General features: G+C 42.0%; 1 protein-coding gene across 1 annotated transcript; it reads left to right on the forward strand.

Annotated features, from left to right (window-relative positions):
* The first annotated feature begins 1841 nt into the window (after positions 1–1841).
* Positions 1842–27338, forward strand: LOC117759209 (RNA polymerase II elongation factor ELL2-like). Its single transcript, XM_034581221.1, has 12 exons — positions 1842–2103; positions 2545–2592; positions 16258–16385; positions 18091–18254; positions 21100–21341; positions 22478–22602; positions 23367–23481; positions 23914–24367; positions 25192–25243; positions 25732–25903; positions 26029–26073; positions 26921–27338. Exons 1-12 carry the CDS (start codon positions 1966–1968, stop codon positions 27029–27031), a joined length of 1794 nt encoding a protein of 597 aa, XP_034437112.1. The 5' UTR covers positions 1842–1965; the 3' UTR covers positions 27032–27338.
* The last annotated feature ends 376 nt before the right edge of the window (positions 27339–27714 follow it).

The following is a 27714-nucleotide window of genomic DNA, read 5'->3' on the forward strand; positions in this document are numbered from 1 at the left end:
AAGTATTCCTGCTACTAAGACTTTAACCTAATTATCAGGTCTCATTCACAGATTGTTAAAGGTTTTCTTCCCTACAGTCCTGTTTGCCAGGTTATGTGATGGTTGTATCATTTAACTGACACATGAATTATGGGTGACACATTTAACATGCACTGCTATTCATCAAGAAATGTTGATCAGCTGGTTTCGTCCTGCCTGACCTTGTTGATTGCCAGTACATGGTCACAACGGATGCAGTTTGGTGACACACATCTTCAGCATATTTTTAGTGACATGCATCAGAGCTGCGATATAACCTTTTTCAAGGTTTGCACTGGGAGATTCTTCCACACTTGCTACATGATTTGTATGAGTTAATATTACAAGCTGAAATGGCTGAAAAATGACAAACTGTTTTGCAATTGGAATTTTCAATGAATGTGTTTAAGGTAAAGCTGTGAAATGTTTTAGTCTCAATAACATCCCTAAGCTAGCTTGTAATTTATAACTTAAATACTGTGCATGGCCTGGATACTGGGTTCTATGTTTTCTTATGTAAATCACTATTCAGTCATTTTGGTCGCATGGTACCGGAGGAACAAGCTGTTAAACCAACACTGACATATGTGATAGGGTCATAGTGATTGTGTTTGCTAACAGTAGGCTCTTTACACATTGAGCAAGCACTTACACTCACATCTCTCTCCATCTGGCAAATTTAAGTGAAAAATACTTTCGGCTTTTAGCTTTGTTTTGGTCTCCACCGTGGGAAATCCCAGTTCCCATGGCTGCTGAATGCCTCACTGTTTTTACCCTCTCTGACTTTGTGTGTCTGTGTTTTAATGACGGGCAGATAGCAGTTGACTCACAGGGCTGTTTCGTTAATGAGATTGATTAGATGAACCAAAACAGCTAATAATGCTGAAAGTGTCTTTGGGGAGTGGCAGAGTCAGGTGACTAGCATCAGTTGTCATCCTGAGATATTTGTAATCTTGTTTGTTTTAGTTTTGTGTTTGTCACTTGTTAGAAATGTCATCCACACGCCCACTTAATTGCTGTGAATTTTCTGAGAGCAACTCCACCAGAAACAACTAATCCGATGAACCAGATCAGTTTTTCTCAAATTGGGGTCCATGCCAGGGTTGCTGTGAAAAGTTTACAGATTCATACATTAAAATGGTCATTAGGTATTCTGTGTTAACATGGTGAAGATATTTTTAAAATATGTCCAATATGTTTCTAGGCTGTTTTCAGACATGGATTCCGGAGGAACTTCAGAGAATTGGGCCCCCACTTTCTCCAGAGGTTTCCGTTCACACATGAAGAACACAGCAGGAGATTCTCTGCTCAGCAGCGTTCACAACAGCAACAAATCCACCAGAGATTCATGCAAGGGGGGGGGGGGTGCAGCAGGCACAGACAGGATGTCACGTCTTTAGACATATTTCTTTTCTTTTCTGTTTTATTCATGTTTGTGTCTGTCGCATGCTAGAAAAGATCATCAACACGCCCCATCGGTTACGGTGGGGGGGCCTTCAGGACATTCTGTGGACTTTTTACAAGGTGGCTGGCCAGAGAGAGTCAGGAGGCAGTCACTGGGACTTTTGTGTTCACACCATACACATACAGGTTCTCCACAGTTCAGTGCATGTACATGTCAAGTAGATTTTTCCAAGGGACACATGAGAGGGTCCCCGGGAAATGTTCTATCTTGCAATTTTGACAAACTCTGGTCCAGATAAATAAAACAAATATGAACATGTGAGATAAAATAACGTGGGAAATAGTTTTATTTTAGTTTGTTCAAATGATGAGTGTTTATCACAGCGTGTATAAATACATTCACACACACACAAACAAACACGCACACACACACACAAACACAGGTCACTGGTGCTGTTGTCGCCGTGGCCCCGCCCCCGCAGCGTGACGTCAGGGCGGCGGACAGTGGAAGCAGCTCTGACTTGAGTCTCAGAAAAGCCGGAGATGGCTTCTCTCAGGCAGGAGCAGCTCTACGGGCTCTGCTGCGGGAAAAGCAGTCGGAGCGGCTCCGGCAGGACGCTGCTCCACGTCAAGCTCACGGACACGGCTCTCAGAGCACTGGAGGCTTATCAAAACCTCAAGGTACCTTTGTGTATTCATGTTTGCGAGTGTGTGAGGACGTGGATTCATCAGGAGACAACTTTGACAAGTGTGGCTTCTTTCCTCCTCCATCGCTGTTTCACTCTCTGGTCGCCTCCGCTGGCTTCGTGTGTTGCGACTAGTTGAACTAGAGAAGCTCCGACTAGTTCACTTTGTGTGTGTGTGTGTGTGTGTTAACCTGCTGAACGTGTGAGGCTACGTGACTGTGTGAGGGACATACCAGGTCTGAGCCCGGTGCCTGACGGGAAACACTCAGCTGTCTGCTGGGAAACCTTCACAATGAAGTCTGACTGATCGACTTGTTAGTGTCTCATAATGAGCTGGGACCATTAACACCTAACAGGCATTACCTGTTCTATGAGTTCAAATGACACTTTATCACATTACATGATAATTGTTTGTTCTTCTGCTTCTTCCTCTCAGGGAACTTTGCCAAATCAACCATCCATTTGTTTCAAAGGAAACCAAGGGGTAAGTTTCATTTTTGGATCCTATTATTATTATTATTATTATGTACGCCAGTGGCAGGTCTAGGATTTTTCTAAATCGGCGGCCACAATTGACATCACATTTCATCCATGCACAATTCCTGATTCATCGAGGTGCACATTGAAGTCAATTCCCTGTTTACTGTTGGCTCAATAGCTTTGTTGAAAGTCACGCGTGATTGAACATGTTTTGAAAATTGTTCAAGCACATTGTGTTCTTCAAAAACGTAATTTGTCATATTATTTTGTGTTGCTTTTAAGTGACTAGTTTGTTTTTAGAATTCAGTGCCCCCTGACCCCATCCCTGGACCCGCCCCTGATTTATGTTTATTTACGGTTAGGTTTGTTTTTTATTTGACATATAAGAGGCTAACATGGCAATCTTAAGTGCACGCATTTCTAAAATAAAGGTTTGTGCCAAATAATTTCACAAATTCAGCAACTGCAAAGAAGCTTTTGTTGATCACACAAAGCTGCTGTTGACTCACATGTGCCACCGCACTGCTGCTCCTCGCAGCGGCTCAGATGAGAGCTTATAGCTGCTCGTCTCCAGCAGATAGGAGGCATGCAGGTTATTGGGTCAGGCTGGAGACTGTGGAGAGGCTTTGTTAGGTCAGTGAGTGACGCTGGGAAAAGGGAGGGAGGGAGGGATACACACACACACACACACACACACAGAGTGACTGAGACGGAGTCAACAGTGTGGAGAGGAGTAATCATAAGTCAAATAGGGAGACATCAGGAACACAGATTAAATGTGTGCAAAATATGTCTGTGCGTGTGAGTATTTACTGTATGTGCTGCAACCGCATGGCACGTCATCACAGTACAATGATCCGCAGCACACAATCTGAACTATTCGTTTCTGGACTGAAGTCTGGAGCAGCTGTGTCCCTGGTGAATACTTTACCTTTCAGTCAATGCTAATTGCATGGGGCTGGCTAGAAAGAGTTGCAACCCCCTTCCTGTCACGACAAGATGAGCTGAGTGGTGGTGAAGTTTGTGAGGGGCCTTGTGTGGTTAACAGTGCAAAGAGCGCTTTACTCCTGTATTATTAGTACTCAGGTAATTTAGCTTTAACTGAAAGAGGGTTGCACTTTAATAATTCCCCGAAACACTCGTCATTCCTTCCTTGAAGGACTGAGGGCAGTCATATTCATTTCTACTTCCTCCTTGTTGTTGTTGTTATCATTATGATTATAATTAGGTGGTTGTGGCTTTTTTATTATTCCAGTATGTTTGCGTAAAGTGACCTAACTGGCCTGTGCACAAGCTGTCAGTCAGGGCTTGTTTACCTCCACAGGAATATGTGTGGCATTAAATTAGAAGACAAGCTGCAAATCCAATCCGAGGCTTCACAGCTCACTCACTAAGCTGAGGCACTGAGTTTGTGCTGAAGAGTAGTTGTCCATAAAACGCAGCACGCTGACTGGAGTCAGTGAACTCGACTGGAGAAACGGCTGTAGCTGCCAAACAAAGTGTTTTTGAACGGACACACATGGATCTACTCACCTCAAGAGGCAGTTTGTTGACTTGGCTCTCTCTCTCTTTTTGATTTGCAAAGGCCAGCTTTTCAAATCAAAAGAAAGCATTAACTGATTTTGCATCACCTTTGATTGTAAGTTAGTTTTTTTTCATCAAGTGCTAGTGAGATTGAATGCAGCAGAGTGCTGTATTGAAAAGAGAGGCCCGTATCTGAGGCTACATCCATACTACAGTACTACGTTTTCGTTTGAGAACGCATCAACTCTGCTATGGATACACCTGGCGTCCACAGTACTCCTGAGCTTTAGAGCCGCTGAAACGGATAAGTTTGGAACCGCTGCTGTCCCTGTTTAAAACTCTGGACTCTGGGGCTATGTTCTGGTCTCGACAGGCAGAAACTGAGATGGTTGGAAACTATGACGTAGACACTCTTCGTGAATTCTTCAGGCTCCTATCACATGATCTCCTTCTGGAAGAAAACAGCCAGCATTAGCCTCGGCCTGCTGCCCCTGTTGTCTTTGCTAACAGCAGCACACATGTTCAGTGTATGTGAGTGGTCACGTGATATCCGTTTTCAGGCATGTTAGTATGGACAGGGATTAAAACTCATATGGATCGTTTTAGTTTGTAAACGTAGTAGTATGGAGGTAACCTGAGTTTTGACGGCGTCACAGTTCGTCTTCGGACCTCTACTGACTCTGTGAGTGATGAGGGACTGTTCCCACACCTCTCCCTTATATGGCACAGAGAGCTCAAGTTATTAGCCAAATGAATGTTTAGAGGTAATTACAGGAGCCATAATGCTCCTGATTACAGTGTGAGACATGATGACTTCAGTGCGCATTACCTTTCCCCTGTCTGCCTGACTCAGACGAGCATGAATGTGTGTGTGTGTTTTTCTATGGGTATGTAGCTTTGACACAGAGCGAGACGGAGTATATGAACTCTGGCCAGCTGACTTTCCCCATCCTATTGGCACGTTGGAGTCCAACTTTTTCTCCCTCTGTGTGTGTGTGTGTGTGTGTGTGTGTGTGTGTGTGTGTGTGTGTGTGTGTGTGTGTGTGTGTGTGTGTGTGTGTGTGTGTGTGTGTGTGTGTGTGTGTGAAAGAGAGAAAAAACACCTTGTGTGTCAAAGTGGTGTGTGTGGGTTAGGACTGGCATACTTTTCATGCCTTTTGATTTGTTTGATGCCGTTGTGTTGTTGTGTTATTTGGGTGTGTGTGTTTATGCTGTGTCCTGTGTGGCCTAAAGGCATGATTTATTCATGTCCCACCTCCCTTTTCCTGTCCTGCCCTCACTGCCTATTGTGTAGCAGTGTTAAAGCAGCCCAGAGAGGATCCCCCCGAGGTGTGTGTGTGTGTGTGTGTGTGTGTGTGTGTGTGTGTGTGTGTGTGTGTGTGTGTGTGTGTGTGTGTGTGTGTGTGTGTGTGTGTGTGTGTGTGTGTGTGTGTGTGTGTGTGTGTGTGTGTGTGTGTGTGTGTGTGTGTGTACATGTACATGTACACGTACACTTCTGTGTATAAAAGAGCGAGGGAATGAGGGAAGGTTTGCCACTTGCACAAGTATCCGTGTGTTTGAGTTCGGGTTTTTTTTTTTTGTGCGTGTCTATGCTGAGATCCCAGGAGCCCTCTCTCTTATTGTGTGTCGTCTCCTCTGATTTGAATAACAATAAGTGGGGGAATGCAGCCTTGTGTGTTGTCACCCCGCTTAGATAACCCGACATGAATTGAGTTTTTCAGCCCGACACATTACAGTCGGTCCAGATGTGTTGTGGCCTCTCCCCAGGGTTCGTTTGTGCCCGACATGATAGAAACTTTCCTGCTGTGGAACTAATTGAGTCGAGACTTAAGACGGAGAAGACTGCAAACACCTTCCATCGTAAACAAGTAGCTGTTTAACCGTGACCACAGGTTGAAGTCTAGACTTTTATCTGATGTTTTTAAACATGGACCAAAGTAACTTTGACTACATTAAGCAATGCAAGGCAAATTTATTTGTATAGCTCATTACCATGCAGAGAGGTCATTCAAATGTGCTTTGGAGAAATAAAAAGCATGAAAACCTTTAAAAGGGTAGAACATAGAAATTGTATAAAAACACAAATTGTAAAAACTTTAATGTCTAATTAAAGAGTAAGATGAATTGATCAAGTGAAGGAACTAAATAGAGCAGTTTATAACTTCCCATTAAATCAGGTTATGGTTGACTCCATTGGGAGGTGGTTCCAGCAGCAGGCAGCATAGTGGCTAAATGCCATTTCACCCTCTAGTTCTAACACACCACTAGCTACCATTTCAGAAATACACATGGGGCCCTGACCATTTAGTGTTTTGTAGACGACAAAGCTGCTTTCAGACATGCACTGAATTCCGGATAATCTCCTAACATTCTTTGGCAAATGTCCAAGTGAGAGGCTCCGGACTTTCTCTGGAGTTTCTCAGGCCAGCCCCCTAAGATCTCTGGATGATATCCGAAAGAGCAGATGTGAGAAAACAGTGTGTGAAAGGCATGAAAACGGTTTGAGTTGCAACCGTTCCACCTTTGTTCCCAAACAGAACACTCTGTCTCGTCTTAAAGTGGCAGATCATTTAAGTGTGTAAAGCACTGTAAAAATGTACTCTTAATGTGTGTGAATCATCTTGGAACGTACATAGCACATATTGTCCTCACGTTTCCAGGAGCAGTATCCACCAGTGAATGTGACTTCCATTGTGCTGCAGAGTTCAGGGGTCATTGCAACACGTGAAAAAAGTAGTGCAATTGAAGTAGGCACATGCAAACGTTGACATTCCATAAGAGCTTTTTACTGCATTCCAGTAGTCTTTTCAGTGTACTGAATATGTTGTGTGTGTGTCACTTGTTATAAACGTGTGTTGTTTTCTGGCAGATCACGTTTATGAGTGTGTGCCAACAAAGAGGAAACTGTTGAGGGATTATAATGTTTTAAACACCATAATCCCAGTTTACCACTATCTTTCTACGTCTGCTAAAAACCCAAGAATGAAAATCTCGTGTGTCGACAGGATTACATATTTGTTTAGCAAACGTGCAAGCATGAGATGAAGACAAGTGGCCCTCTGAGATCCGGCAGCAGCTCTGGAGAAAATGCTTTCTCTGTCCAATTAAGCAGCTTGAGATGTGGAGCACATCTTGGCTCACTGAGGAACGTGTCCTATCTAATTCCCTCATGTGAAAATCCACACCATAAACTAATGAGGCATAAAAGGTACACACAACCACACACACACACACACGTTATGGTTTGGCCCTGCATGTCTAGAAACATAGTGTTCTGTGGGGATGGGGTTGGAGGAGGGGCGTTTGTCGGGCACAGTGACCCACAATTTGTGGATAGTCGACAGTTTGGCCCTCAGGCAACTGCCGGGGATGTGTCTTTGTCGGCACTGCAGTCGGAATCCTCTGGGGACTCTTATGGCACAGCACCCCTTCCTATCATCCTCCCTCATACCCAGCCTCTCTCCCTGAGTACTGGAGCTCACAGCTCTGGTGACAGCACTGTCCCTCTGTGAAATTGCAAATGAAAAGGAAGATAGAAGGTGATTATAGGCTGGGGCTTGATTACATGCGCTGTCTCCCACTCAAGGCAGCCACATTAATCACTCACTTCCAGCATGTGGGAAGAGGCAAGAAAGAGAAGACACCGCATGGCTCCAAGTGCTGACTGATTGACTGTTGGATTATAAACAGACTTATGCATTAAACACTGGAGCCCGTCCAACACTGGGATTTTGAAACCGATGGCGACACAGATTTTAGAGAGTACATAGGATTTTAGGGAATGTGACCTGCTAGTAGACACATTTGGTACAAAGCACCTTTCTTGTGTGTTTGTTAGCAGGATTATGCAAAAAAAAAATGTCTAGACGGATTCCATTAAATTTCGGGCATGACCCAAGAGGAAACCATTCAATTTTGGAGATGATCCAGCGAGTTTGCTTCACTTTCTTGCATGATCTGATGAGGCTTTAGCCTTGGTGGAGTTATTCGCTGTCTGCCCTGCACTAAGGAGGTTATGTTTTCAACCGCATTTGTTTGTCTGTGTGTTAGTTAGTGGTGTCGGTCAGGAAAGAACTCGTAAAAGTTTGTTGCTGATCCATATCTGGGGCAGATCCAGGATTTTGTTTCAGTTCCTTCAACATTTTGATTGATTTCTCAGAGACTAATTCATAGATATTGATGAACTTTTCCCTAATTACCTAATCATGTTTTAATTTGGTCATGTCTCAGACATATACACCAGTATACCTGTGAAAGGCATGTAGATCGGTCAGGCTTTATTAAGCATCAATATTCATCTAGTTTCTGTCTTTGTATGTTCTTCTGTGTCTACTGCCCCTCATCCTTCTCTCTTCCATTGGGCCGCAGACACAGACACACATTGTGTTGTGTATCACTGTCTTCCATTGTGGAGGGGACTAGTCTTAAATGGCATGTGTCAACTTGTGGCCCTGGGAACGATTGGGCTCTTTTGTTTGTGATGAGATGATGAGAAGCAGTGTTTACTGAAGTGTGGTGAGGATGAGGGTGGAGGCTGGCTGTCTGAGCATGTATGTGTGTTTGTGACTGTCGTTGTCTGTGTGTCTTTAAGCCACTGGTGGAGATGTTTGGCTGATAGACTTTGGCCTTTCTTGTTTCTCGGTCTTATGAGTGGCAGTAATGCTGATTACGCCCCGGTGAGAGGAGCTGGAGCTGAGGCTCTCTCTACTCACGCTGGATTAACGCAGACACACACACACACACACACAGTTTGCATTTACACCCGGCACAGACTGACTTGCCTCCTGCTGATAACAGACAGCGGTGGTGGCGACAGGTTTCACTCCCACCGCCACCTCCTCCTGCACCTCCTCCCTCTCCTCCTATCAACCAGAGAGGGGAAGCAGTGCCGCGGCATCCCACTCTGGAGCCGAGGAGGCCAGAACAAAAGACGGCCTGTTTTCAGAAGGCCATTACTCAGGCTGCAGAGGATGTGGAAACAATAGGCTGCATGAGATCTACACCCAAACCCCACATTCAACCAAAAGCTTGCAGGAAACATAAGCCACATGCACTGACAGGAGTCTCTCACAGCTTTTGTTCAATCGACTTTATAGTTTGATAAAGCCAAGAAAATGAGCCTTTCCCGTCCTGCAGCTTCAACATGGGGAGACATTTATGACTCATTAAGAAAGTGTCGCCACACACACCTACAGGCTCGACCTTCATTGTGTCAAAACTTTAACTGCTGAAATTTGACAGTAAAACTGCTCTCAGATACGCACTGAACTCCGCAGATACTCTGTATTTTCTCCAGAGAGCACAGTGGGGGATACCCCGCTGGATGGTTGATGACGCTTTTATCAACAGAAACAAAATATCTCTGGGTGAAAAAGCGGTGACACACACGTAGTAGACACTGACAAAGAGAGTTGGTGATAAGAGCTGAGGGCGCTGTCTGTGTGTTCACGTGATCTCAATAGCGCTGCACCTCTCGCCTGAATAATGCGGAGGATTTGTGTCTGTTGTGAACACGTCTGTGCAGAGAATCTGTGTTGTGCATGTGTGGAAGGCAAACTCTGGGTAAACTCCGTAGCCAATTCTCCGGATCTTACACGCAGGTCATGTCTAAAAATGGCTTAAGGTTCTGTGTTACTTGGCATATATTATTCAGGTGGAAATTTTTAATCCTAAGCAGGTCAGTGGTGAATTCCGTCTATAGATCAGTGAAAATCATCAGATTATTTTGGAAGGTTGTAGGTTGTAGGTTGCCTCAACAGTCTTGTGTGTCCATAAAAACAGTAACAAATAACGACACTTGTTGTGCGTATTCTGTTTTTCGTATTCTGTTTTTCTGCCATTCAAAAAACATAACTAGGGAACTGCAATCAACAGCTTACCAAACCTTAAAGTGCTGCTGTGTTTTCCAGGCTGTGTGAAATGTCTCCACATTAATTTCCAACATGATTAATAGAGCAGGATCATGAACATAATTGTTGGAGGCCCTGAGGGAATGCATGTTTGCTGATTCGGGATCTCAATGAATATTCGGAATTCGTTTATAGCGGAAATGTTGCGAAAAAGAGTCATTTGATTGTGAAAATTAATATTCAAACGTGAAAATAAAGCTGCATTACCATCGCTGTCTGCCTTGCGTGGGCCCTCCAGCCGCTGGAGGCTCTGCACAGGAGACACACAACATCGCTTTCATTTATTCACCAATTTAGTTTCTGAATATAGATTTTCATAATGTTGTTAAAATCCAATTTTGTCTTTAAAAATAAATTATTTCATATGCTCCTTTAGAAGACACAAGTCAACTGTGTTTAAGAAAAATGTGTTTCAGTCGCGATGTCAAGAGGAAATGCTACACTTCCCACAATCCTCGTGTGTAGTAGCGAGTAGTGACGTCTCTGATTGGTAGAGCTTTCTGTTACCATGGAAATGTTTCCCATAGTGCGAAAATCAGGTTAGCTACGATCGGCTCAGTCGTCTTTACTTTAAATAGGTTACACTGTATAAAACTCTATATACGCACACATACAAGACACAAGCACTATGACAACATCAAGGTTAAATTCAAGAAGCTGACTGGAAGTGATTAGAAAGGGCTCAGTAGCAATGGTTTATGGGATTTGTAGGTTTGTCACTTTTAAAATATTATGAACACAGTCTTTTACCATCGTCCTTTTTTTCCATTTTCCAAATGAATTCACTCAGCCATAATTACATAATGAATTGACATATGTCTCCTTTAAGCTTTGTTGTTGCACCTCTAAGAGAGGGACATATCCCACCTTCATAATGTCTTCGTCACACAAGCATTTAAAACCACTAATCTTTGAAATTTAATTTCTTCTTGTCCATGTTTGATTGGGTGCACTTTACTGCATCCTGTCTTTTCCTTTGCTCCAAATTATATTCCAAATAATCTAAATGGTAAAACTTAAAAGGATTTGAGTAAACAGCTAAAACTGTTGAGACAAAAGGTGTTGTGAAGTTTGAAAAACGCAGAGAACAGATGGACAGATGGACCTGCGCCTGGAGTAACGCCTTCAAGAGAGATTGATGGAGACAAGAGGGCAGAGAGTCAGGCGGGGCTTGATATTTGCTTTTTGTTGAGACACAGGAGGAATTATTGGACCGTCTTAGCTGTATTAAATAGGATGAGGATGTGGAATGTGGAGAGTGAGACGGAGGCTCAGGGATAAAACTGAATCGTCTGGAGGTGAATGTGTGAAGTTACTCTGTAAAAGGGGGCCACAGTTTGGATTCAAAGAATGAGTTGTATGTTGAATCACTTGTCAGGTTCAGGATTCTCTCGGTTCGCTTCTTTGCCTTTTGGCCTCTGGGGGTCACTGAGCATTACTGAGGACATACGTCACTGGCGACTGTAGGGAAATCGTAACAACTTTAAGTTCTCACGGATTGACCCTTGCTAATAAGAGTTTTTTTCACATAACCACCTTGTGAACTTTATCTCTGCTTGTATTGTTGCTTAAGTTGTATTTCTGCTCCCTTTGACGATAGCAAAGATCAGAAGGAACCCGCAGATTCCCTGAATATTTACCCTGAAAGGAAGACAATAAATATTTAATTATTCATGGTCAGTTGAGTTCTTTAAGTGCCAAGTCCTTTTTGAAAGAGAGCCTCTCTGGGTTTGAATTGTCGTGTGTGCCTCTCAGGAGGATGCACGAGGCTTTAGTGCTTCACCCCCGCTGGCTGGGAACGAGAGTGCTCGTCGTAATTTTCACAGCGGGGGGGTCAAGAAATCTGCCCGTTAAAGTTCATTCGAACCATGTTCACTGGATGGATGCCATCTAGTGCTGCTGAACGCTCTGCACGTTTGTGCATTTCTAACAGCTGGACTCCTGTAACGGCACAATCCAATAACACCACGACAGTAAATTATTAATTGCTGCCAACCCTGCAGGAAGATTGGAGGAAATGTCCTCTGATGATCTTCTCTCTGACTGAGCGGCACAGTGTTCGTATCGTATTCCATTAATGAGAATAACACTTACATTCTTACACATTAAGGGCATTTAATTTCCACTTAGATGTCCATTACGTCTACGGCTCTTCCCACCCCCCTCAGGAAGAGATGTGTGAACTCAGGCTTTTCAGCCCAGACAAAAACAAATGCTCCCAAAAAGCTTGAGAAATGTAAGGTTTGTTTAAACAAGACCAGTTACTTTTTATGACTTAAAGTTAAAGCAACCATTCAACGTTTCTTTTTAAAGCAATATGTCCTGACAACCTTTCCGTTCTGCTGCTCTAATGCTGCACATCCCAGGAAATGCTAATCAGCCTTAAAGTGAAAGTTGGTTTTCACTGGAAGTGGAATTCAACTCAAGCAACAGAGCTCTGAACCATCTGTCTGGGTTATTTCAAGTAATCCACGTGAGCAGCGTTTGCCAGGTGGACGCTGAATCTTTTCATTTAGGAAATTCTACTTTCTCCCTCACCTAAGTCCTGTCTCTTTATAGGATGTTGTGTTCTTTCACTTTGGGTGTTCAGAGCTGTGGATAATTATTATCATACAGAGAGTTGTCGTAAGAAAAAAAATTACCGCCAAGGAGGTAACGTTTTTACATTTGTCTGTGTCAGCAGGTTCACGTAAAAACTAAAAAACAACTTTCCACACAACATGGTGGAAGGATGGGAACCCATTTCCATTTTTTCTTTAACATTGCGAGGTAGGTGTTTTTAGACAGTTTACAGAAATTGGGCCTTGTTGAGCCTCGGTGGAGGTATGTGCTCTAGTGCCATTATTATTGGCTGATGGCTTTAGCTCTTGTAGGCAATCGAGAGTTCCAAACCACATTTGTCAGAAAACTGAAATACAAGCTCGTGACTACAAGCAGTTTGTCTGGTTTCATGTCGAGGCCTGATGAACACTTTCTCAAGTAAGATCTCGTAAGATGAGCGAGAAGTGAGTGTTTACAGTGACGTTACTATTTATTTGTATCACCACAGTACTTGAAATAACAAAGCTTTTAAACTTTATTACTGTTTAGTTCAGGGATAGACTTAAGTGGTCATGAAAAGTCCATTCATCATCTTGTGAAATGTTACATAAAATATCCTCTCTGTGACCCCCTCCTGTGTGATTTAAGCATCTATGACTGCAGGGCTACTACAGGTTGCTATTACACAAGCCACAACAGGACACGTAGAACATAAGATCCACCTGTGCAGCTCCATGAAAGCTGCTGTGTATCTTGCGGTGCCATCGGAGCTCAGCTGTTTATAGTTCGCATAAATTCCTGTGGCGAGAGCCTGCATGTAACGACATATGCAGCGCGCTGATAAGGGAATAGAGCCAACGTCTGGGTCGGTGAAAACAGCTGAAATGACTTAAGGACAGTGCAGAAGTAATGGACCACCCTGCTGAGTATTGTCCCTGCAGAGCTCACTTGTTAGTTCACCACCTTTTGAACATTTATTCTTTTTAGAGTCATATTCAGTTGAAATCACTTTCATAAGCGGCATACTTGAACTGACAAGCCTTAACTTGTGGCACAGATTATCCTGCGGGTAATTCAAAGTCCTAATTAATTAATAAAGGCTTAAAAAAAGAAATGTGCTATAATAAAACTTTCTTTTAGAAAAATTCTGCTGAGAGTCTCTTTTATTTACTGTAGTCACTGTTGCTACTGACATGCCAGAATCTCTCCTTCTGTCTTTCCTATACCCCCAAAATTATGTTAAGTGCAGTGTTGCAAATTTCTCATAAAACTAAATGAAAGCACCAGGGAAGAATTGCAGAATAAACGTGCAATTACATCTTTTTCAGTGGTCAAATCAGTCGAGATCCTGGCCTTTTTTACTGATTCTCATTTTCCGTGATCTGTTATTATGTCTCTGTGTGTGTTCGTGTGTGCATTTGTCTGCCCTGGAGGCTGCAGCCTTGGCTCAGCTGCGCTCCACTGAGTCTGCCAGGAGATGTCATGGAGGCCTCAGTGGAGCGGACTCTTAAAAACACTGTTTACCCAAGGAGATTTATTTAAAGTTACAGAGCGACACAAAGTCGCACTCTGGATCCTGGGGGTGTGTGTGTGTGTGTGTGTGTGTGTGTGTGTGTGTGTGTGTGTGTGTGTGTGTGTGTGTGTGTGTGTGTGTGTGTGTGTGTGTGTGTGTGTGTGTGTGTGTGTGTGTGTGTGTGTGTGTGTGTGTGTGTGTGTGTGTGTGTGTGTGTGTGTGTGTGTTCATACAAGGCTGTGGTGAGATTCTGTGAAAATATAGATGAGGGAGTGACATTGTTGTTTCACAATACTTTCTCTAAAGGTGTAGCTGACCTTATAATTTTGCTTTAGCAGAATTTTTCTCCACAGCTCATCTATCATAGTCAAAGTGCTCTACAGTCAAACACAGCACAGTGTGCTCACAAGTTCTCATTATCTCCCAGATTTTCCCCAGTGACATTCATCAGAGGTCACACATGTACGTTCTTTCCTGTCCTCTGCAGGAAACCGCATAAAACTCATATGAGAGTCATCTTGTTTCAAGATGTTTTTCACAACCAAACCTCTGTAGAGCATGAATCTGACGCTGCTGGTCTTTGAAGTACTTTTTACATCATCATGTTGAAGTGACTGGTGTTGAAGATGTTGTGCAATGTAATGTGTCCAATGTGGGTCTTTGAAGGGAGCTTCCTTCTACAGGTGGAAACTCTGACATTTGTCAGTACAGAAAAAAAATACTGTGGTTTCTGGAAGAGAGTTTTGGAAATGTTAAATTGCACAGATGCAGTTCCTGTGTCTTTGGTTGTCCCATATCATTATGTTAAGATTGTATTTCACAGCTCAAAACAGTAAGTTGTCTGGTAAAATATTGGTTGGTTGGTTAGATTTTCCACCAGTTCGAATGCATGTTCCTTTGATGAAATTAGGTCTGTATCGAACCCTCACCTACAATAACCATTTTAATTGAATATTTGCTTATTTAACACACTCAGTAGTTGCCGGCTTAACATTTAAGCTGAAACTCGCTAAAACTCAACTTCTGACAAGCAGAAGGAAACTGCAGATTCAGATGATAATTCACTGACGGCTCATCAACCCCATCCTTAGATTGTTTTCATGCTGAGATTTTAGATCATACTTTGCCGAGATCCTCTTCATGTCTCCATGGCCATCAAATAAAGTTGTCTGGGAAAAAAATAAACAAAAAATAAAAGCTGGTGTCTTTGGCCCTAGCAGTAGGTCAGTAGTTACTGAACTGCCTGCCTGTGCACACCCTGTCCTTGCTCTCACTGCAAATGACTCAAGTCTTCGGCCGGAGAGACATACACCGCTGAGAGCAGGAAGTGAGGGAGCGAGTTTCAGAAAAGTCGTCCTCCAGCAGTTGTTAGTGCATTTTTATGTGTTTTGTGGGCGTAGCTTTGACCAGAAGGCTGATGGAAGGGGGTGGGGGTGGGGGGTTATCGGTAGCATATTTTCGGACTGCGTGTACTAGCTTTTCCAGGATTACCAACCCAGTCTTTAATGTTCATTGTTTTCCATTTGTGCCCAAGAAATGTCTGAAAAATCAGAATCTGATGGTCACATTGTCATAACAGTTTCCATCATGATAATACTGAATGCTGAGGGATCCTCAGACAAAATCTGCTGCACACAATATATCTGCTGTTTAGGCTGACGGCTGCAGGCCTATAGGAGCTTCTATCTTTGGTCACAGTCTGGCTTTTGCAGTGGGCTGAAAGCTGTGAAAAGAGAAACTCCATTGTTTTATGCTCATTGTAAAAACCTTGACTTTGGACGGCCCTGTGTTCTCGGCTTCGATGCTTTTGGCCTCAGTTTGCCTGTGAAATTCTGCTGAGTAGATAATCGCTTTCCCTCCCAAGTCTGAAAGATAACAAAGGATGCTTGAACTCGGAAAAACATTGGCGAGTTAAAGTGACTGGCTGGTACCAGGCCAGTGAAACAATATAACTATTCTTCAACACATGTTGTTCAGTGCACACAATTAGAGATGAACACTTTGTTTAACATCTTTACAGACAAAAGCAAGATAATAACAGGCAGTTAAGTGACAACACTAAAATGTTGGTGCATTTAACTTTTATGTGTTGTTTGTGTGGTTATACAACCATTTTCAGGTCGTCTGCTTCTATGTTTTATAAGTTTAATAAAATCTGACCTTCTCCGGTTTTTCCTCATAGTACATCAAGATCCCAGCTCCCACACAAGAGTCGGTGTCTGCTCTTCGCATCTTCTCCTTCTACTTATCCAGCGACAGCAAAGACCAGCCTCAGGCCAGCTTTGACTGCATCCACCAGTATGTCTCAAGGTAAGAGGTTAATCAGGCGGAACTTGTTAGATTTGCCAACTGCATGTGCTTTATTTCTTTTTAAATATTTCACCGAAGTCTTATTTTGCTGATTCAAGATTCTGCCTGAAACTCAACGGAAAATAATTGATGTTCTGATGCCAGCATCAGAAATACCTCTGCAGAAAATGGGTTGGGCATCGTAGAGTAAGCTAATCTATGTACCCGATCCAATACCACGTCATTAAAGAATATTAGTTTCACCCAGATAAAAAAATCGTTCATTTTTAATAATTCTATTCCGCTCTGGTCGTGCTGTACTGTCACTGCTACCGATATCCTGTCGTGTAGCGATAGCGTTTTATGTGCAGCGTGAGAATTTGATTATGAAAAGTTTCCAGATCTGTCAGTCCCAATTTAAGGTTTTTTGTCGTCTTCATAGGTCAGCACCACATTTTATTTTTCTGTTTCCTCTGCTGTCTTTGTCCCAGTGTCTCTGAGGGCATCGTGAGAGACATTTCTAAACAGGATGGGGCAGTTGTAATTTCCTGTATATTTCTGGGCTGACCTTCTCATTACTCAGACCCATTATACCTTGTTTATGGGGTGCTATGCTTGGAAAGTGAGGGCTACTCTGCTCTGCTGCTGCCTCCTGCTGCCAGACAGAAAACTGTGGTCTGAACTGAAACGCAGCTGCTGGAGCCAAGAGCAACATTGAGGGAAGGTTTACTCTCTCTGCCAAACAACACATTTGTTTTGATGTTTAGAGGATGAGGAGGGATATGATCTCTGGTCAGATATGTTGTTATATTAATCATTTAAATTGGATCTCGGAAAAGGGGTCTTAAAAAATAGAAAGAATTACATTTTTCATCACAGTTAATTCCCTGATTTATTTTTCCCTGTTCAGGGGTCACTATAAAGGCCATGTTGAAGGAAAAAAACGTTAATGTAACAAGAATAAAGTCTTAATTTTACAAGAATAAAGAAAAAAATGTCACTTCTTCTGGATCCTGAATCTTGAACCAGTCTCATTGTTCCTTGAGAAATGACTAAACCCTTTTGAATATCTGAGAGATGTAGTGAACAACCTCGAAGTCGACCACCACCAAACATGTTCTCATCCACTAAAGAGGCAACGTCCTCACAATCCGGATGCTTAGGACTAGTATTCTAGTAGTATTCAAGTATTATATGGGTTGTGAAACTTATACTTATGTATAATTTCACAGGATGCTCCACATTCATCATTTGAATGCAGGCAACAGACTGATCTTCTGATATTTCCCATGTAAAAATCAGAATTTTTTTCTCATAATATTATAACTTAGTTCTCAAAATGTTAGAATTTAGTTTTTTTAACATGGCCCTAATATTGCGTCATAGCAGCTCATGTTGTTAATGTGTAAAATTGTTTTACTTTGATCCAAGATAGTCCTGGTTTTGCAATGTGCCGGTAGGTGCAAAGCCAATGCTGCCTGTTTTCCACAGGCTCTAACATGCTTTCAACCAGGATATCTGGCTTTCTCACATGTAGCAGCCTGCCAGTCTATTTCTAGTCTGTGACATAACGTACAGTAACCATAGAGCAGTCTTAGCCAGCGTCCACCACAAAGCCACTTTATGCCGGAGTTCACGTCGGTACGCTGCTCCAGTTTTTACAGTGTTTACTGTATAGCCAGCAGAGAGGCCTGCGGTTCAACTGCTCTGTGATTGTGTCCTGCAGTGACGGCCGCGAGCAGCTGGAAGGTCAGGGTGTCATCCAGGACAAGATCACCGTGTGTGCCACAGAGGACTCCTACCAGGTGACCCGCGAGAGGATGTCCCAGGTAGAGAAGGACAGCTGGAGTCGCTCCGCCATAGAGATCAAACCTGGAGCCACACATCCAAGTAAGAACAGACCAGAGGCCTCTGTGGAGCAAAAACAGGATCAGAGGATGATACATGTGCAGAAAAGACCAAACAGCTTAGAGCTGGGAGAGAGATCAGCTAATTGGATGTGAGCAAACTGACGGCATATAAAAATCTAAATAGAAAGAGAATAACACCAATAAACGTCATCGGAATATTTGCCTTGGTTGAAAAAGCTGGAAACCAGATACCTTCCTGTTTTGATGTGGAATAAATCCAGATGTGAAGACCATATTTTTAGTTATAAAACAAGACCAAAGCCCAACTCATGTCTACTATATTAATTATTTTGTCATTTTGTGTCTCACATCTGGCTTTAAACAGAATAGATGTTTGGTCAAAGTCAGCAGCGTTTGTCCATGGTCAGGTCAGTGTGTTATTTAGAGCCAGGTTCTTAACATTTATGCTATTCAAAGGAATATTTTCATGCAGATGTGATTAATTAATTAAATGTATTCTGCACACAGCCGTAAAATAGTTTCATTTATATAGTCAAAATTTTCATTTGCTGCAGGCTGGTGCCAAAAGCTCACACAGAAATGGCTCAATATCTGCCTGCAAATTCCAGAAATCTCTGTCTGTCTGTGACTTGCATATCTCAAGCACCATTCATGATTGATAGGCCCAAAGGAAGAAGAGTGTTGAATTAGGTGTGATTTGGACATGTGATCCATTTAATATAGATAAACTTTGAATGAACAGGCGACCAGCGCTCTGTAGCAGTGGTGGCTGGTGCTCAATGCAGGTGATGTGGTCGATTATGACAACAGGCGCATTCACGGTAATGCAACGACAACTGCTTCGCCGGCTCTGTGTTTTAAGTGCTGAGTAGAGCTTCTCCAAACTTTGAATAAACAGGTGAACAGCAGCTCAGCCGCTTCTGGTTTCTGTGGACTGAGTCCAGCAGCAGGTCATTACTTGCTGTGGCTCAATTACTCCAGGGCACTTTTTACAGTTTCAGAAAGAAAAACTGCAAACCAGCATCACCACAGAACAAACAAACAGAACTAGTTGCTCCAAACATTTCACACACCTCTGATAATTACAAAAAGTTCAGATGTTTTCCACAAAACTAAAAGTAGCATATATTCACATGTGATAAGAGCAAATTTCCCCTGTTTGTCAGAGTTCAAGAAAACCTTACAGGATATAATTATTATGAGAACATGAGTAGGCGAACATGCAGTGAAGTTTCCACTTTACTTTTCTCTTAAATTCTCTTCTCCAACGATAACTGAGATTATACAAGATTGTTTCTTGGCATGATTCTTGACCCCTGTGTCGGTGCCGGAGCTCCAGGGAAGCTGAAACTCTGGGTGGTTCAGACCAAATATAGATTTAGTGGATTTATGTAACATCAGGTCTTAAGGTGAAAAATGACTTGGCAACATATAGGCCCAGAGGCAAACATTTAATAACTGCACTCTACATTCCCCTTTCAGTGTCAAGAGGTAATCACGAAGGCAGTGCACGTTATCAGGCATGCCAAAACCTATAGAGCAAGCACCTGGCACTACGTACATCCAGCAACCTAGTTATTACATAATCCAGAATATTTCTTATCACGATGAACGGCTGGCAGTAGATAAATCATAATGCACAGAGATATTATCTAGTCTCAGGACATACTTTTCAGGTTGAGAGAAAAGCCTTCTTTTTCTGTACCTCTCTCTGACCTTCAAAGCACAGATTAACCTGTAATGGGATTAGTGCAGTGAGATAGCTTTCACTGCTCTAACATGGCCTGTCGGCAGCAGAGATGTAGCCAATGATCGGCCGGGTGTTTATGACATCTGAAGACAAATAGCTGCAGGCCTGCGTGCACATGGGATCCAGAAATAAAGGTTATCATACGATATTCTGATCTATGTTTCCCCATTAGTCCGTCAACTGCCAAGACAGTTTAGCCAAGATGAGCAGGTGAAGTTTAAAAAAATAAATAAAAGATAAACCCTTTTCTGTCAATGCTATGAAGGACAAAAAATGACTAAAGTATAAATGAATTAATCGATAAATGTGTTAAATATATAATTAAATGAAAAAAAGAAATACAGTTTTCAATGAAAAAGGCTATTTTTCTTTTTCTACATATACTTATTGGTTATAACAGTGTATTCTTTGGGTGAACTACTTCTGTCTTGAGTTGGCCCACATGGGATATGTAACAAATTTTCATTAAAATACAGTAGAAAAATACAAGTAGACCTATTATATATTATTTGTTACTTGTGTACTTACATTATCCAAAATGTTTCCAACAATGCTCCAACGAGAGAGAAATCCAGAAATGTATTCAAGGTAACGGGACGTCAAAAGGTGGTTTCTGTCGCCAGACCTGCTCTACCCGTGGCTTTGTTCGTCCCTGCTCTCACTTCTGGGGCAAATGACGCATTACGACGCATGACATCATTATAAATGAGGGGCATCCCTCAATGATTCTTCCAGTATAAATAATATTGATTTGAAAAAATGTTTTTAATCCTTTCACTGTTTGTATTATTCATTAATTCATTGCTGATTGTTGCGCAGTCTATCGCCAAAGCTCTCCCAGTAAAGTGTAAATGCACAGGGAAAGCAAGTGACCCTAAACGATTATTGGACAAGAAATCCTTTTGAAGATAGCTCCCATGACCCTGTGCTGCTTTACTAGGTCATCAAATTAGGTCCTTTGTTATTGTTTTGAATGAGAGACCCCTAGTGGCTGAAGTTACATATTGTACATTTCTCTAAATGTCTGGAAACTCCAAAGATTTTATTTCTTGTCACTTGTGAAGACACAATTGACTGAGTATCACTTTAAATCCTGTGGTTTTTCTGTGCTCAGGTAAATGCACCAAGTTCCACAAGAGGTCAGCTCCTTCTACGCCAGACAGCAGCCTCTTTAAGCAGTCCACCAACAACCAAAGGAACGGGGGTACAGCCACGCCGACCCAGAAGCCCCTGAGGGAACGCATTATCCACCTGCTGGCTCTGAAACCCTACAGGAAACCAGAGCTGCTGCTGTGGCTGGACAGAGAGAGAGCCGGACCCAAGGACAAGGCCGAGCTCAGTCCTATACTGGAGGAGGTGTGCAAAAGTGATATATGTGTGTGTCCCTGTGGATGCATCATTTCTAATGTAGCTGCAACGACGCTTCACACCAACGTTTACATTATAAACAAACCAAAACCACAATATAACACTTCATTTTAGCATTTTGGCAGAGTTGAATATAATAGTTTTAAAGCGTATATGAGCCAGAATCTGAAAGTAGAGACCTTCAGTGTGTTTCATGCTGCAGACATATCATCGACTTGTGCTGAAAACAAACCCTGGGCCAGTTGTGCTTTAATTAAACTCGCAATCTAATTTAAAAACGTTAATGTGACATTTTTATACATTTTTCAGTAATTTCTAAATTATATTTGTGTGTTTGTACAACCATCACTGGTGTGTTTGTGTATGTGTTTGAATGCATATGTTTTTTTGTGCACAATGTGTATAATTAGGTTGATGCTGTAATTGTCACTGCAGTGATTTTGTTTGCAGCGGGGCGGGCTGCTCTGTCAGGAGGCTCCAGAAAGATGGATGTGTTCAGAGCGAGGCAGCCTGACCAGCTTAGAGAGGAGAGAAAAGACACTGAAAGAAAGAGAGAAAGAAACTGACGCACTCAGTTAGAAAAAAATGTTCTTTGTGGATTTCAAACAAAGATAACTCTAATTTTAGTGTTCAGTTTATCCTGATATGCCAAGTTTGCAAGAACCCCTATTGCTTGAATATTAAGGGTTTTACTTTTCATGTAGGTTTAATATTTACTTATAATTGTGGTTATTAGTTGTGGTTTTGGTTCTGACCTGACCCTTTGCTGCATGTTTTCCCTGATTCTCTCCCCACATTTCATTTTAATAAAAATGACATGCTTGAAATTTTTAATAGTAATATTAATAAAGGAGGAAGATAAAGTAAATAAAATATATATGTTGAAGGGGTTTAGGCTGCAGCACAACAGGAAAGTCATGCTTTGATTACAGCACAAAATATTCCCTCTTAGGACCTTTTTTCTGTTCTTTAACATACGTGTGCGAATTGAGCTTTCTGATAAAATAAGAGGTGTGAGTTAAATAAGAAATTCTAGACTTAACATTAGTTGAAGGGCCTTTCCCCATATGTCATAAAATCCAAAATAAGTTGAATGTAACATTGTGTGGCGTCTTGTTTTTCAGGTGGCTAAAGTGAATCCCAAAGACAGCAGCTACCTGCTGAGGGACGACTTCTACAAGCATGTGCAGAGGGACTGGCCTGGCTACAGCGAGGAGGAGAGGCAGCTGATCAGCAGGCTGCTGGCCAGGTGGGTCACAGGCATTGAGCCAAATGGGAATCTCTGTTGCTACAACAAACCAATAATCACATTTCCCTCTCTGTCTCATCAGAATGCCTGTTTAGTGGCTCTTCTCTTTTCACTCCCTATTCCCTTGGGGCACAAGTTATAGTTTTTGTCATGACTGACAACACATACTAATTCTCATAATTTCTTTATAACGCCCAAGGTCAAGAGTAAATCCTCAAAAACAAGGAGCAACAGATGTAGACCACTCACATATATTTAGGAAATGCTAGAAATGATCAATGTTCTGGAAAATGATGTACATAACTACATAACAGATACTAGGGTATGACATACACAAAGTGGATCCTCCCCGCCAAACAAAGTAGATTGACATTGTGGAAAAATTCAACACATCATCTACGACTACAAGAAACAAAGCTGGACGAAAAGTGGGAGAAATTGACTTAATCTAAAACAAACATAGCAATAAAGACCATGGAGACGACTTGATGGCCTGAAGGAGATTTAACCCCCAAACTGTTGTATAAAGGAAGTAGTAGCAGGACATGAGGACTTTTCTTTTTAGTGATAATATTGTTTGAACACATTTGTGAACAGGCAGTGGCTGCCATCTTTATCTGGCGTCTCTTCTCCTCCTCCACGTCTTGTTCTCTCGTTCCCACACATCTCATGCACTACTCAACTCTTAGAAACAGAACCTTTCTGTACCTGCTACACAATTGTCTCATTGTCGGGTTACCATGTTCTTTCTTTGTGTTTAACAGGAAATTGCAGCCGCAGATTAGCAACCATTTAAGAAGTCTTCAAGCAAACGCGTCGATACCGAAGACCCCAGAGGATTCGACACTACATCACAGCACAGTAAAAAATCCTCCAGTGGTAAATAATCATATGGTTTTCCATTAATCCTCTGGTCTGAAATATTTATTTTTCTTTCAAAAGAGTTTCACCAGTTATCACATCCAGAGACTATAAAAACAGGAAGTATTTTCAGACTTTCGACATTCTGACTGTGAACATATTATGTGTGAATAACCAAATCTAAAGCTTAAATTTGTGATAAATAATCAAAATCACTTCATTTGACATTTCTCCTCTAAAATTTTGCCAAAAATATACCTTTTGCACAAACCGGTTTCTCTGAAAACATACAAATTTGTGCTCCTCTGAAAATGAGGTAACAGTGGGAACATCCTGTCAGAAGGAAAATAGATGCTGGCTTTTACTCTGTAGAGTTGAGACGGGACGAGCTTTGTTGCAGGTTGTTTGTGTGGTTTTGGTTGATCTGTCTTTTTCTTCCTCTTACCCCAGAAACGCCCTGTGCCTTCTGACTCACTGGAAAGGCTCGCTGCCAAGAGACAAAAACTTGTGGACCAGAGGTTGCACCAACAAACACATAACAATGCAACTCCCACCCTCAACCACAGCTTCCACACAAAGACTGAGTTTCAAGGGACAACTAACCATACTGGTAAACAGAACGCCTCACCGGGGGGCCACAGCAGCTTTTCTGCAGCCCACAAACTGTGTAGCACCTCCGACACACCTGTTTCAGAGAGCAGGGAGCATGGACCCAAGGGAAGCGACCGTCTGCCACCGCAGGGCGACTCTGACGGCACTCACCAGCAGCTCTCTACCTGCCAGCACAGAAAGAAGAAGTCTAAAAAGCACAAAGACAAAGAGCGGGAGAGGCTAAAAGACAACCAGGGACTTAACTGGTTGGAGACGAGTCCTGATCTTAAGCAGAAGCCGGAAACACTTGAAAGTAAGGCTCCTTTCTGCACATCTTCTTCTTTTACTGATACTAGAGTGTGGACAAACATCAGGTTTGGGTCGGGTTCGGTCACGTTGGCTTGGCCATCTACTTGATTGTTTATGCTGCAAGTGCCTGTAATCGGGGAAAACACGGGGCTCGGGGTGGGTTCGGGCACAAAGATCAGAATGCCTGTCAGGTTTATATCACGCACGGTTAGTTTCCTCTCAGGCTTAGAGGGGTTTGGACAGAACATTGAGGCCGCACTCTAACTGGTACAGCCTCATTTCCTCTTCACACACCCAATAACAACACAGTGATTCATGACGAGAGTCTGTTTGTTTTTTTAACCTATTTTCATGCGGTCGGCTTTGTTTGAATATTCTGTCATATTACTGTGGTCACATTCTCAGACAGCCTTTGTTTTCATGTGTCTGAAATGTTATTTTTACTCTGGCCCTTACCTGCACAGTAATAAGTTGACCGCAAATGCTCTGATGACCAGCGGTAATGGTGTGAGGTGTCTGTGGGTCTCACAGCTCACTGGTGCTTTTAAACAGTATTATCTCATAAGCATGTGTTTGCTCCCTTAAGCTGCGTCTCTTGAGTCCGCGGTGTGCTGTGTGGCTGATTGACTCAACAACAGCTCAAGCAGCGCTTTGGGTCTCTAAGCGGAGATGTCTCCTGACACCCACAAGCTCAAACACACACACACACTGTGACTTTTTGAAAAACAAAAACACATTGCTCAACTTTCAGGCAGTGACAGCGTGCCATGTTCGAGTTTTTCCACTCAACTCACACTAAAGTCATTTTCTGTGTTGTTCTTTTTTCAGATCTTACCATCACAAAAACTGTGGCCTCTGAGGAGAAGCCGGATTATGTGCTGTGAGTGTAAAGATAATTTAAAACCATTTTATTATCATCATGATTTACATGTAGTGTCTCCTCTGTAGTTTCCCTTATATTGAGTATGTCAGTACATGTGTGGACATCCACATGCGTATGTAACAATCATAACCATTCAATTTTATCTCCATATTTTCTGTTCATTAATCAGAACTTCCACTTATTAGCTTTGGTACAAGATAGTAAAAAAGACATTGTGTCCATGTGCTGCCATCTTGTGTCAGAAAGAGCAACTGCAAGATTGACGGAAATGGCCTTTTTTGAAAACTTTAAAATGTTAAGTCAGTTGTGCATGAAAGTATTATTTTGACTACTACTATGTATCTTTAGGAGTGTGTCCTCTTTGTGCCTTAACCAGCTGTATATGATCTGTTAGACTGGCAGAGATGAATATCATCTGGGATGTTTACAAATATTACATCCCATGTATATTACTAAGTGTTTTTTGTCCGTGTGTCTTCTTGTAGCACCTACAGCCCCATAATAAGTTTAGAGCAACGTAAGAGATACCAGGAAGATTTCTGTGACGAGTACGACGAGTACAAAGACCTCCACTCTCGCATCGCCACCATAACTCACATGTTTGTTCAGCTAGGGTCCAAGATCAAGAGCCTGTCCCCGGGCACACAAGACTATAAGGTACACATACAACCACAACTCCTCATCATCACTGACCCAAGGCACACACATAGATGCAAAGGTATTATTTCATGCACCTGAATTCATATTAACAATTTCCTAATTTTCCTTTTCATGCCATGCAGATCATGGAAGGCCAAATACTAGAAAAGTACAACAAATATCGAAAGGTGAGTCAAACTGTTGCCGCCATTTAAATAATCAAAGTTGTTTTCACTTTTACTGGATTTTCCTTTTGATTTACACAGAGAAGTCACATGGGAATTTTTTTTTAATCTGGTGAGAAGGGTCATTGACTGATTCTTGGATTCGAAAAACAACAATTTTATATTGGCAATAATAATTAAAGTAAAAATTTCCCAAACACCTGTTTTATGCACATTTCAATTCACACATGAATACAGACAGATTGGAAACACCTACATTTGGAAGAAAAAGTTTTCATACTTTTCATAACTTGGTGAGTTAATCATGTGCAGGATATTAATTTGTTCAGTAAGTTAAATCTGAGTGAAAAGACTTGTATGATCACTGTGTGAGTTTTTCATCATTACAGAAAGTTACAGACCTATTTTCTATAAACTGCTGTGAACTTATAAACATAATCTGTTAAAAGTTCCAGAAGATGTGGAACTCTACGTTCAGTGTCATTAGAATTAAAAGGGTCCATGCAGATACACTGGGCTCCAAGTGGTTTTGGAGCTCCGCGTCATCATTTCAGATACTTCACATCATCAGGTCACTTGGCAGAAGACAAAGTGGATGAGAGTAGGGGAATGTGAAAACCAACTTGAAAACCTTTTTATCAGGACAGCAGAAAGTCTACACATCTTCCGTCGCAAACTAAAAACACGTCTCCTCCGACTATACCTTGAATAACAAAATAAATAAAGTAGCACTTATATGGCACTTACCTATAGCACTTTGTAGTTTGGCTTTGGATAAAAGTGTCAGCTAAATTAAAAGTAATGTAATGTTATTGAAACATTGTCTTCCCTCTGTCTTTCCTCTCCACAGAAGTTCCCAGGCTACCGGGAGGAGAAGAAACGCTGCGAGTATCTCCATGAAAAACTGTCCTACATCAAACAGCTCATCATAGACTATGATGTCTCTCAGGTTTCCTCGTAGCAAACAGGCTTTCTGTCGACTGCGGAGGTTTTTTATTGGAGACCCTTCTTTGCATAAACATCAGCACACGAAGCATTTATACCTGAGGGGGATATAAGAGGACTTGTTTCTTCAGGGACCACGGATGATGCTGTGAGCACAAATGATTTTAAGTCAAGAACAGATTTCTGTGATTTGTAATTCTGTTTGTATTGAAGAAATCATTTGCTTCATATGTTATGTTCATGTTAAAAGTCCAAGGAAGAAGGGACGATGGTCTTGGGATGATGAGATTTGTGCATCTTTACGTATGATGATGTCATGACAGTTCTCCTCGTAGTTTTTTGCGAGCCTTGTTAAAGCCATTGTCAGTGTCAGCCGTTCTCATGGCAACATGCACAAGGTAACAAACACAACTTTAACTTATTCACTTTATTTCCGACATAGTAAGTCAAACATTTCTTCAGGCAAATTTCTCTGTTCCTCTACAGCATAAAAAAAAGAGTGAATCCATATGAAAGTCGCCTCATGTGATAAATGATTGAAACAGACAAGTCATTTCAGCTCAGATTGAGTCTTCACAGATTATAATGAAAGTGGGGTCAGATAACTCCACTTGTTTCTAATGCTGTTTTCTTTAATGTGTTTAGAGTCCTAACTGCATCAGCTTCAAGACACTGACATTTCACAGAGTCTTATTATAC

The sequence above is a fragment of the Hippoglossus hippoglossus genome, chromosome 3, assembly GCF_009819705.1.
Source record: "Hippoglossus hippoglossus isolate fHipHip1 chromosome 3, fHipHip1.pri, whole genome shotgun sequence".
NCBI lineage: Eukaryota > Metazoa > Chordata > Actinopteri > Pleuronectiformes > Pleuronectidae > Hippoglossus > Hippoglossus hippoglossus.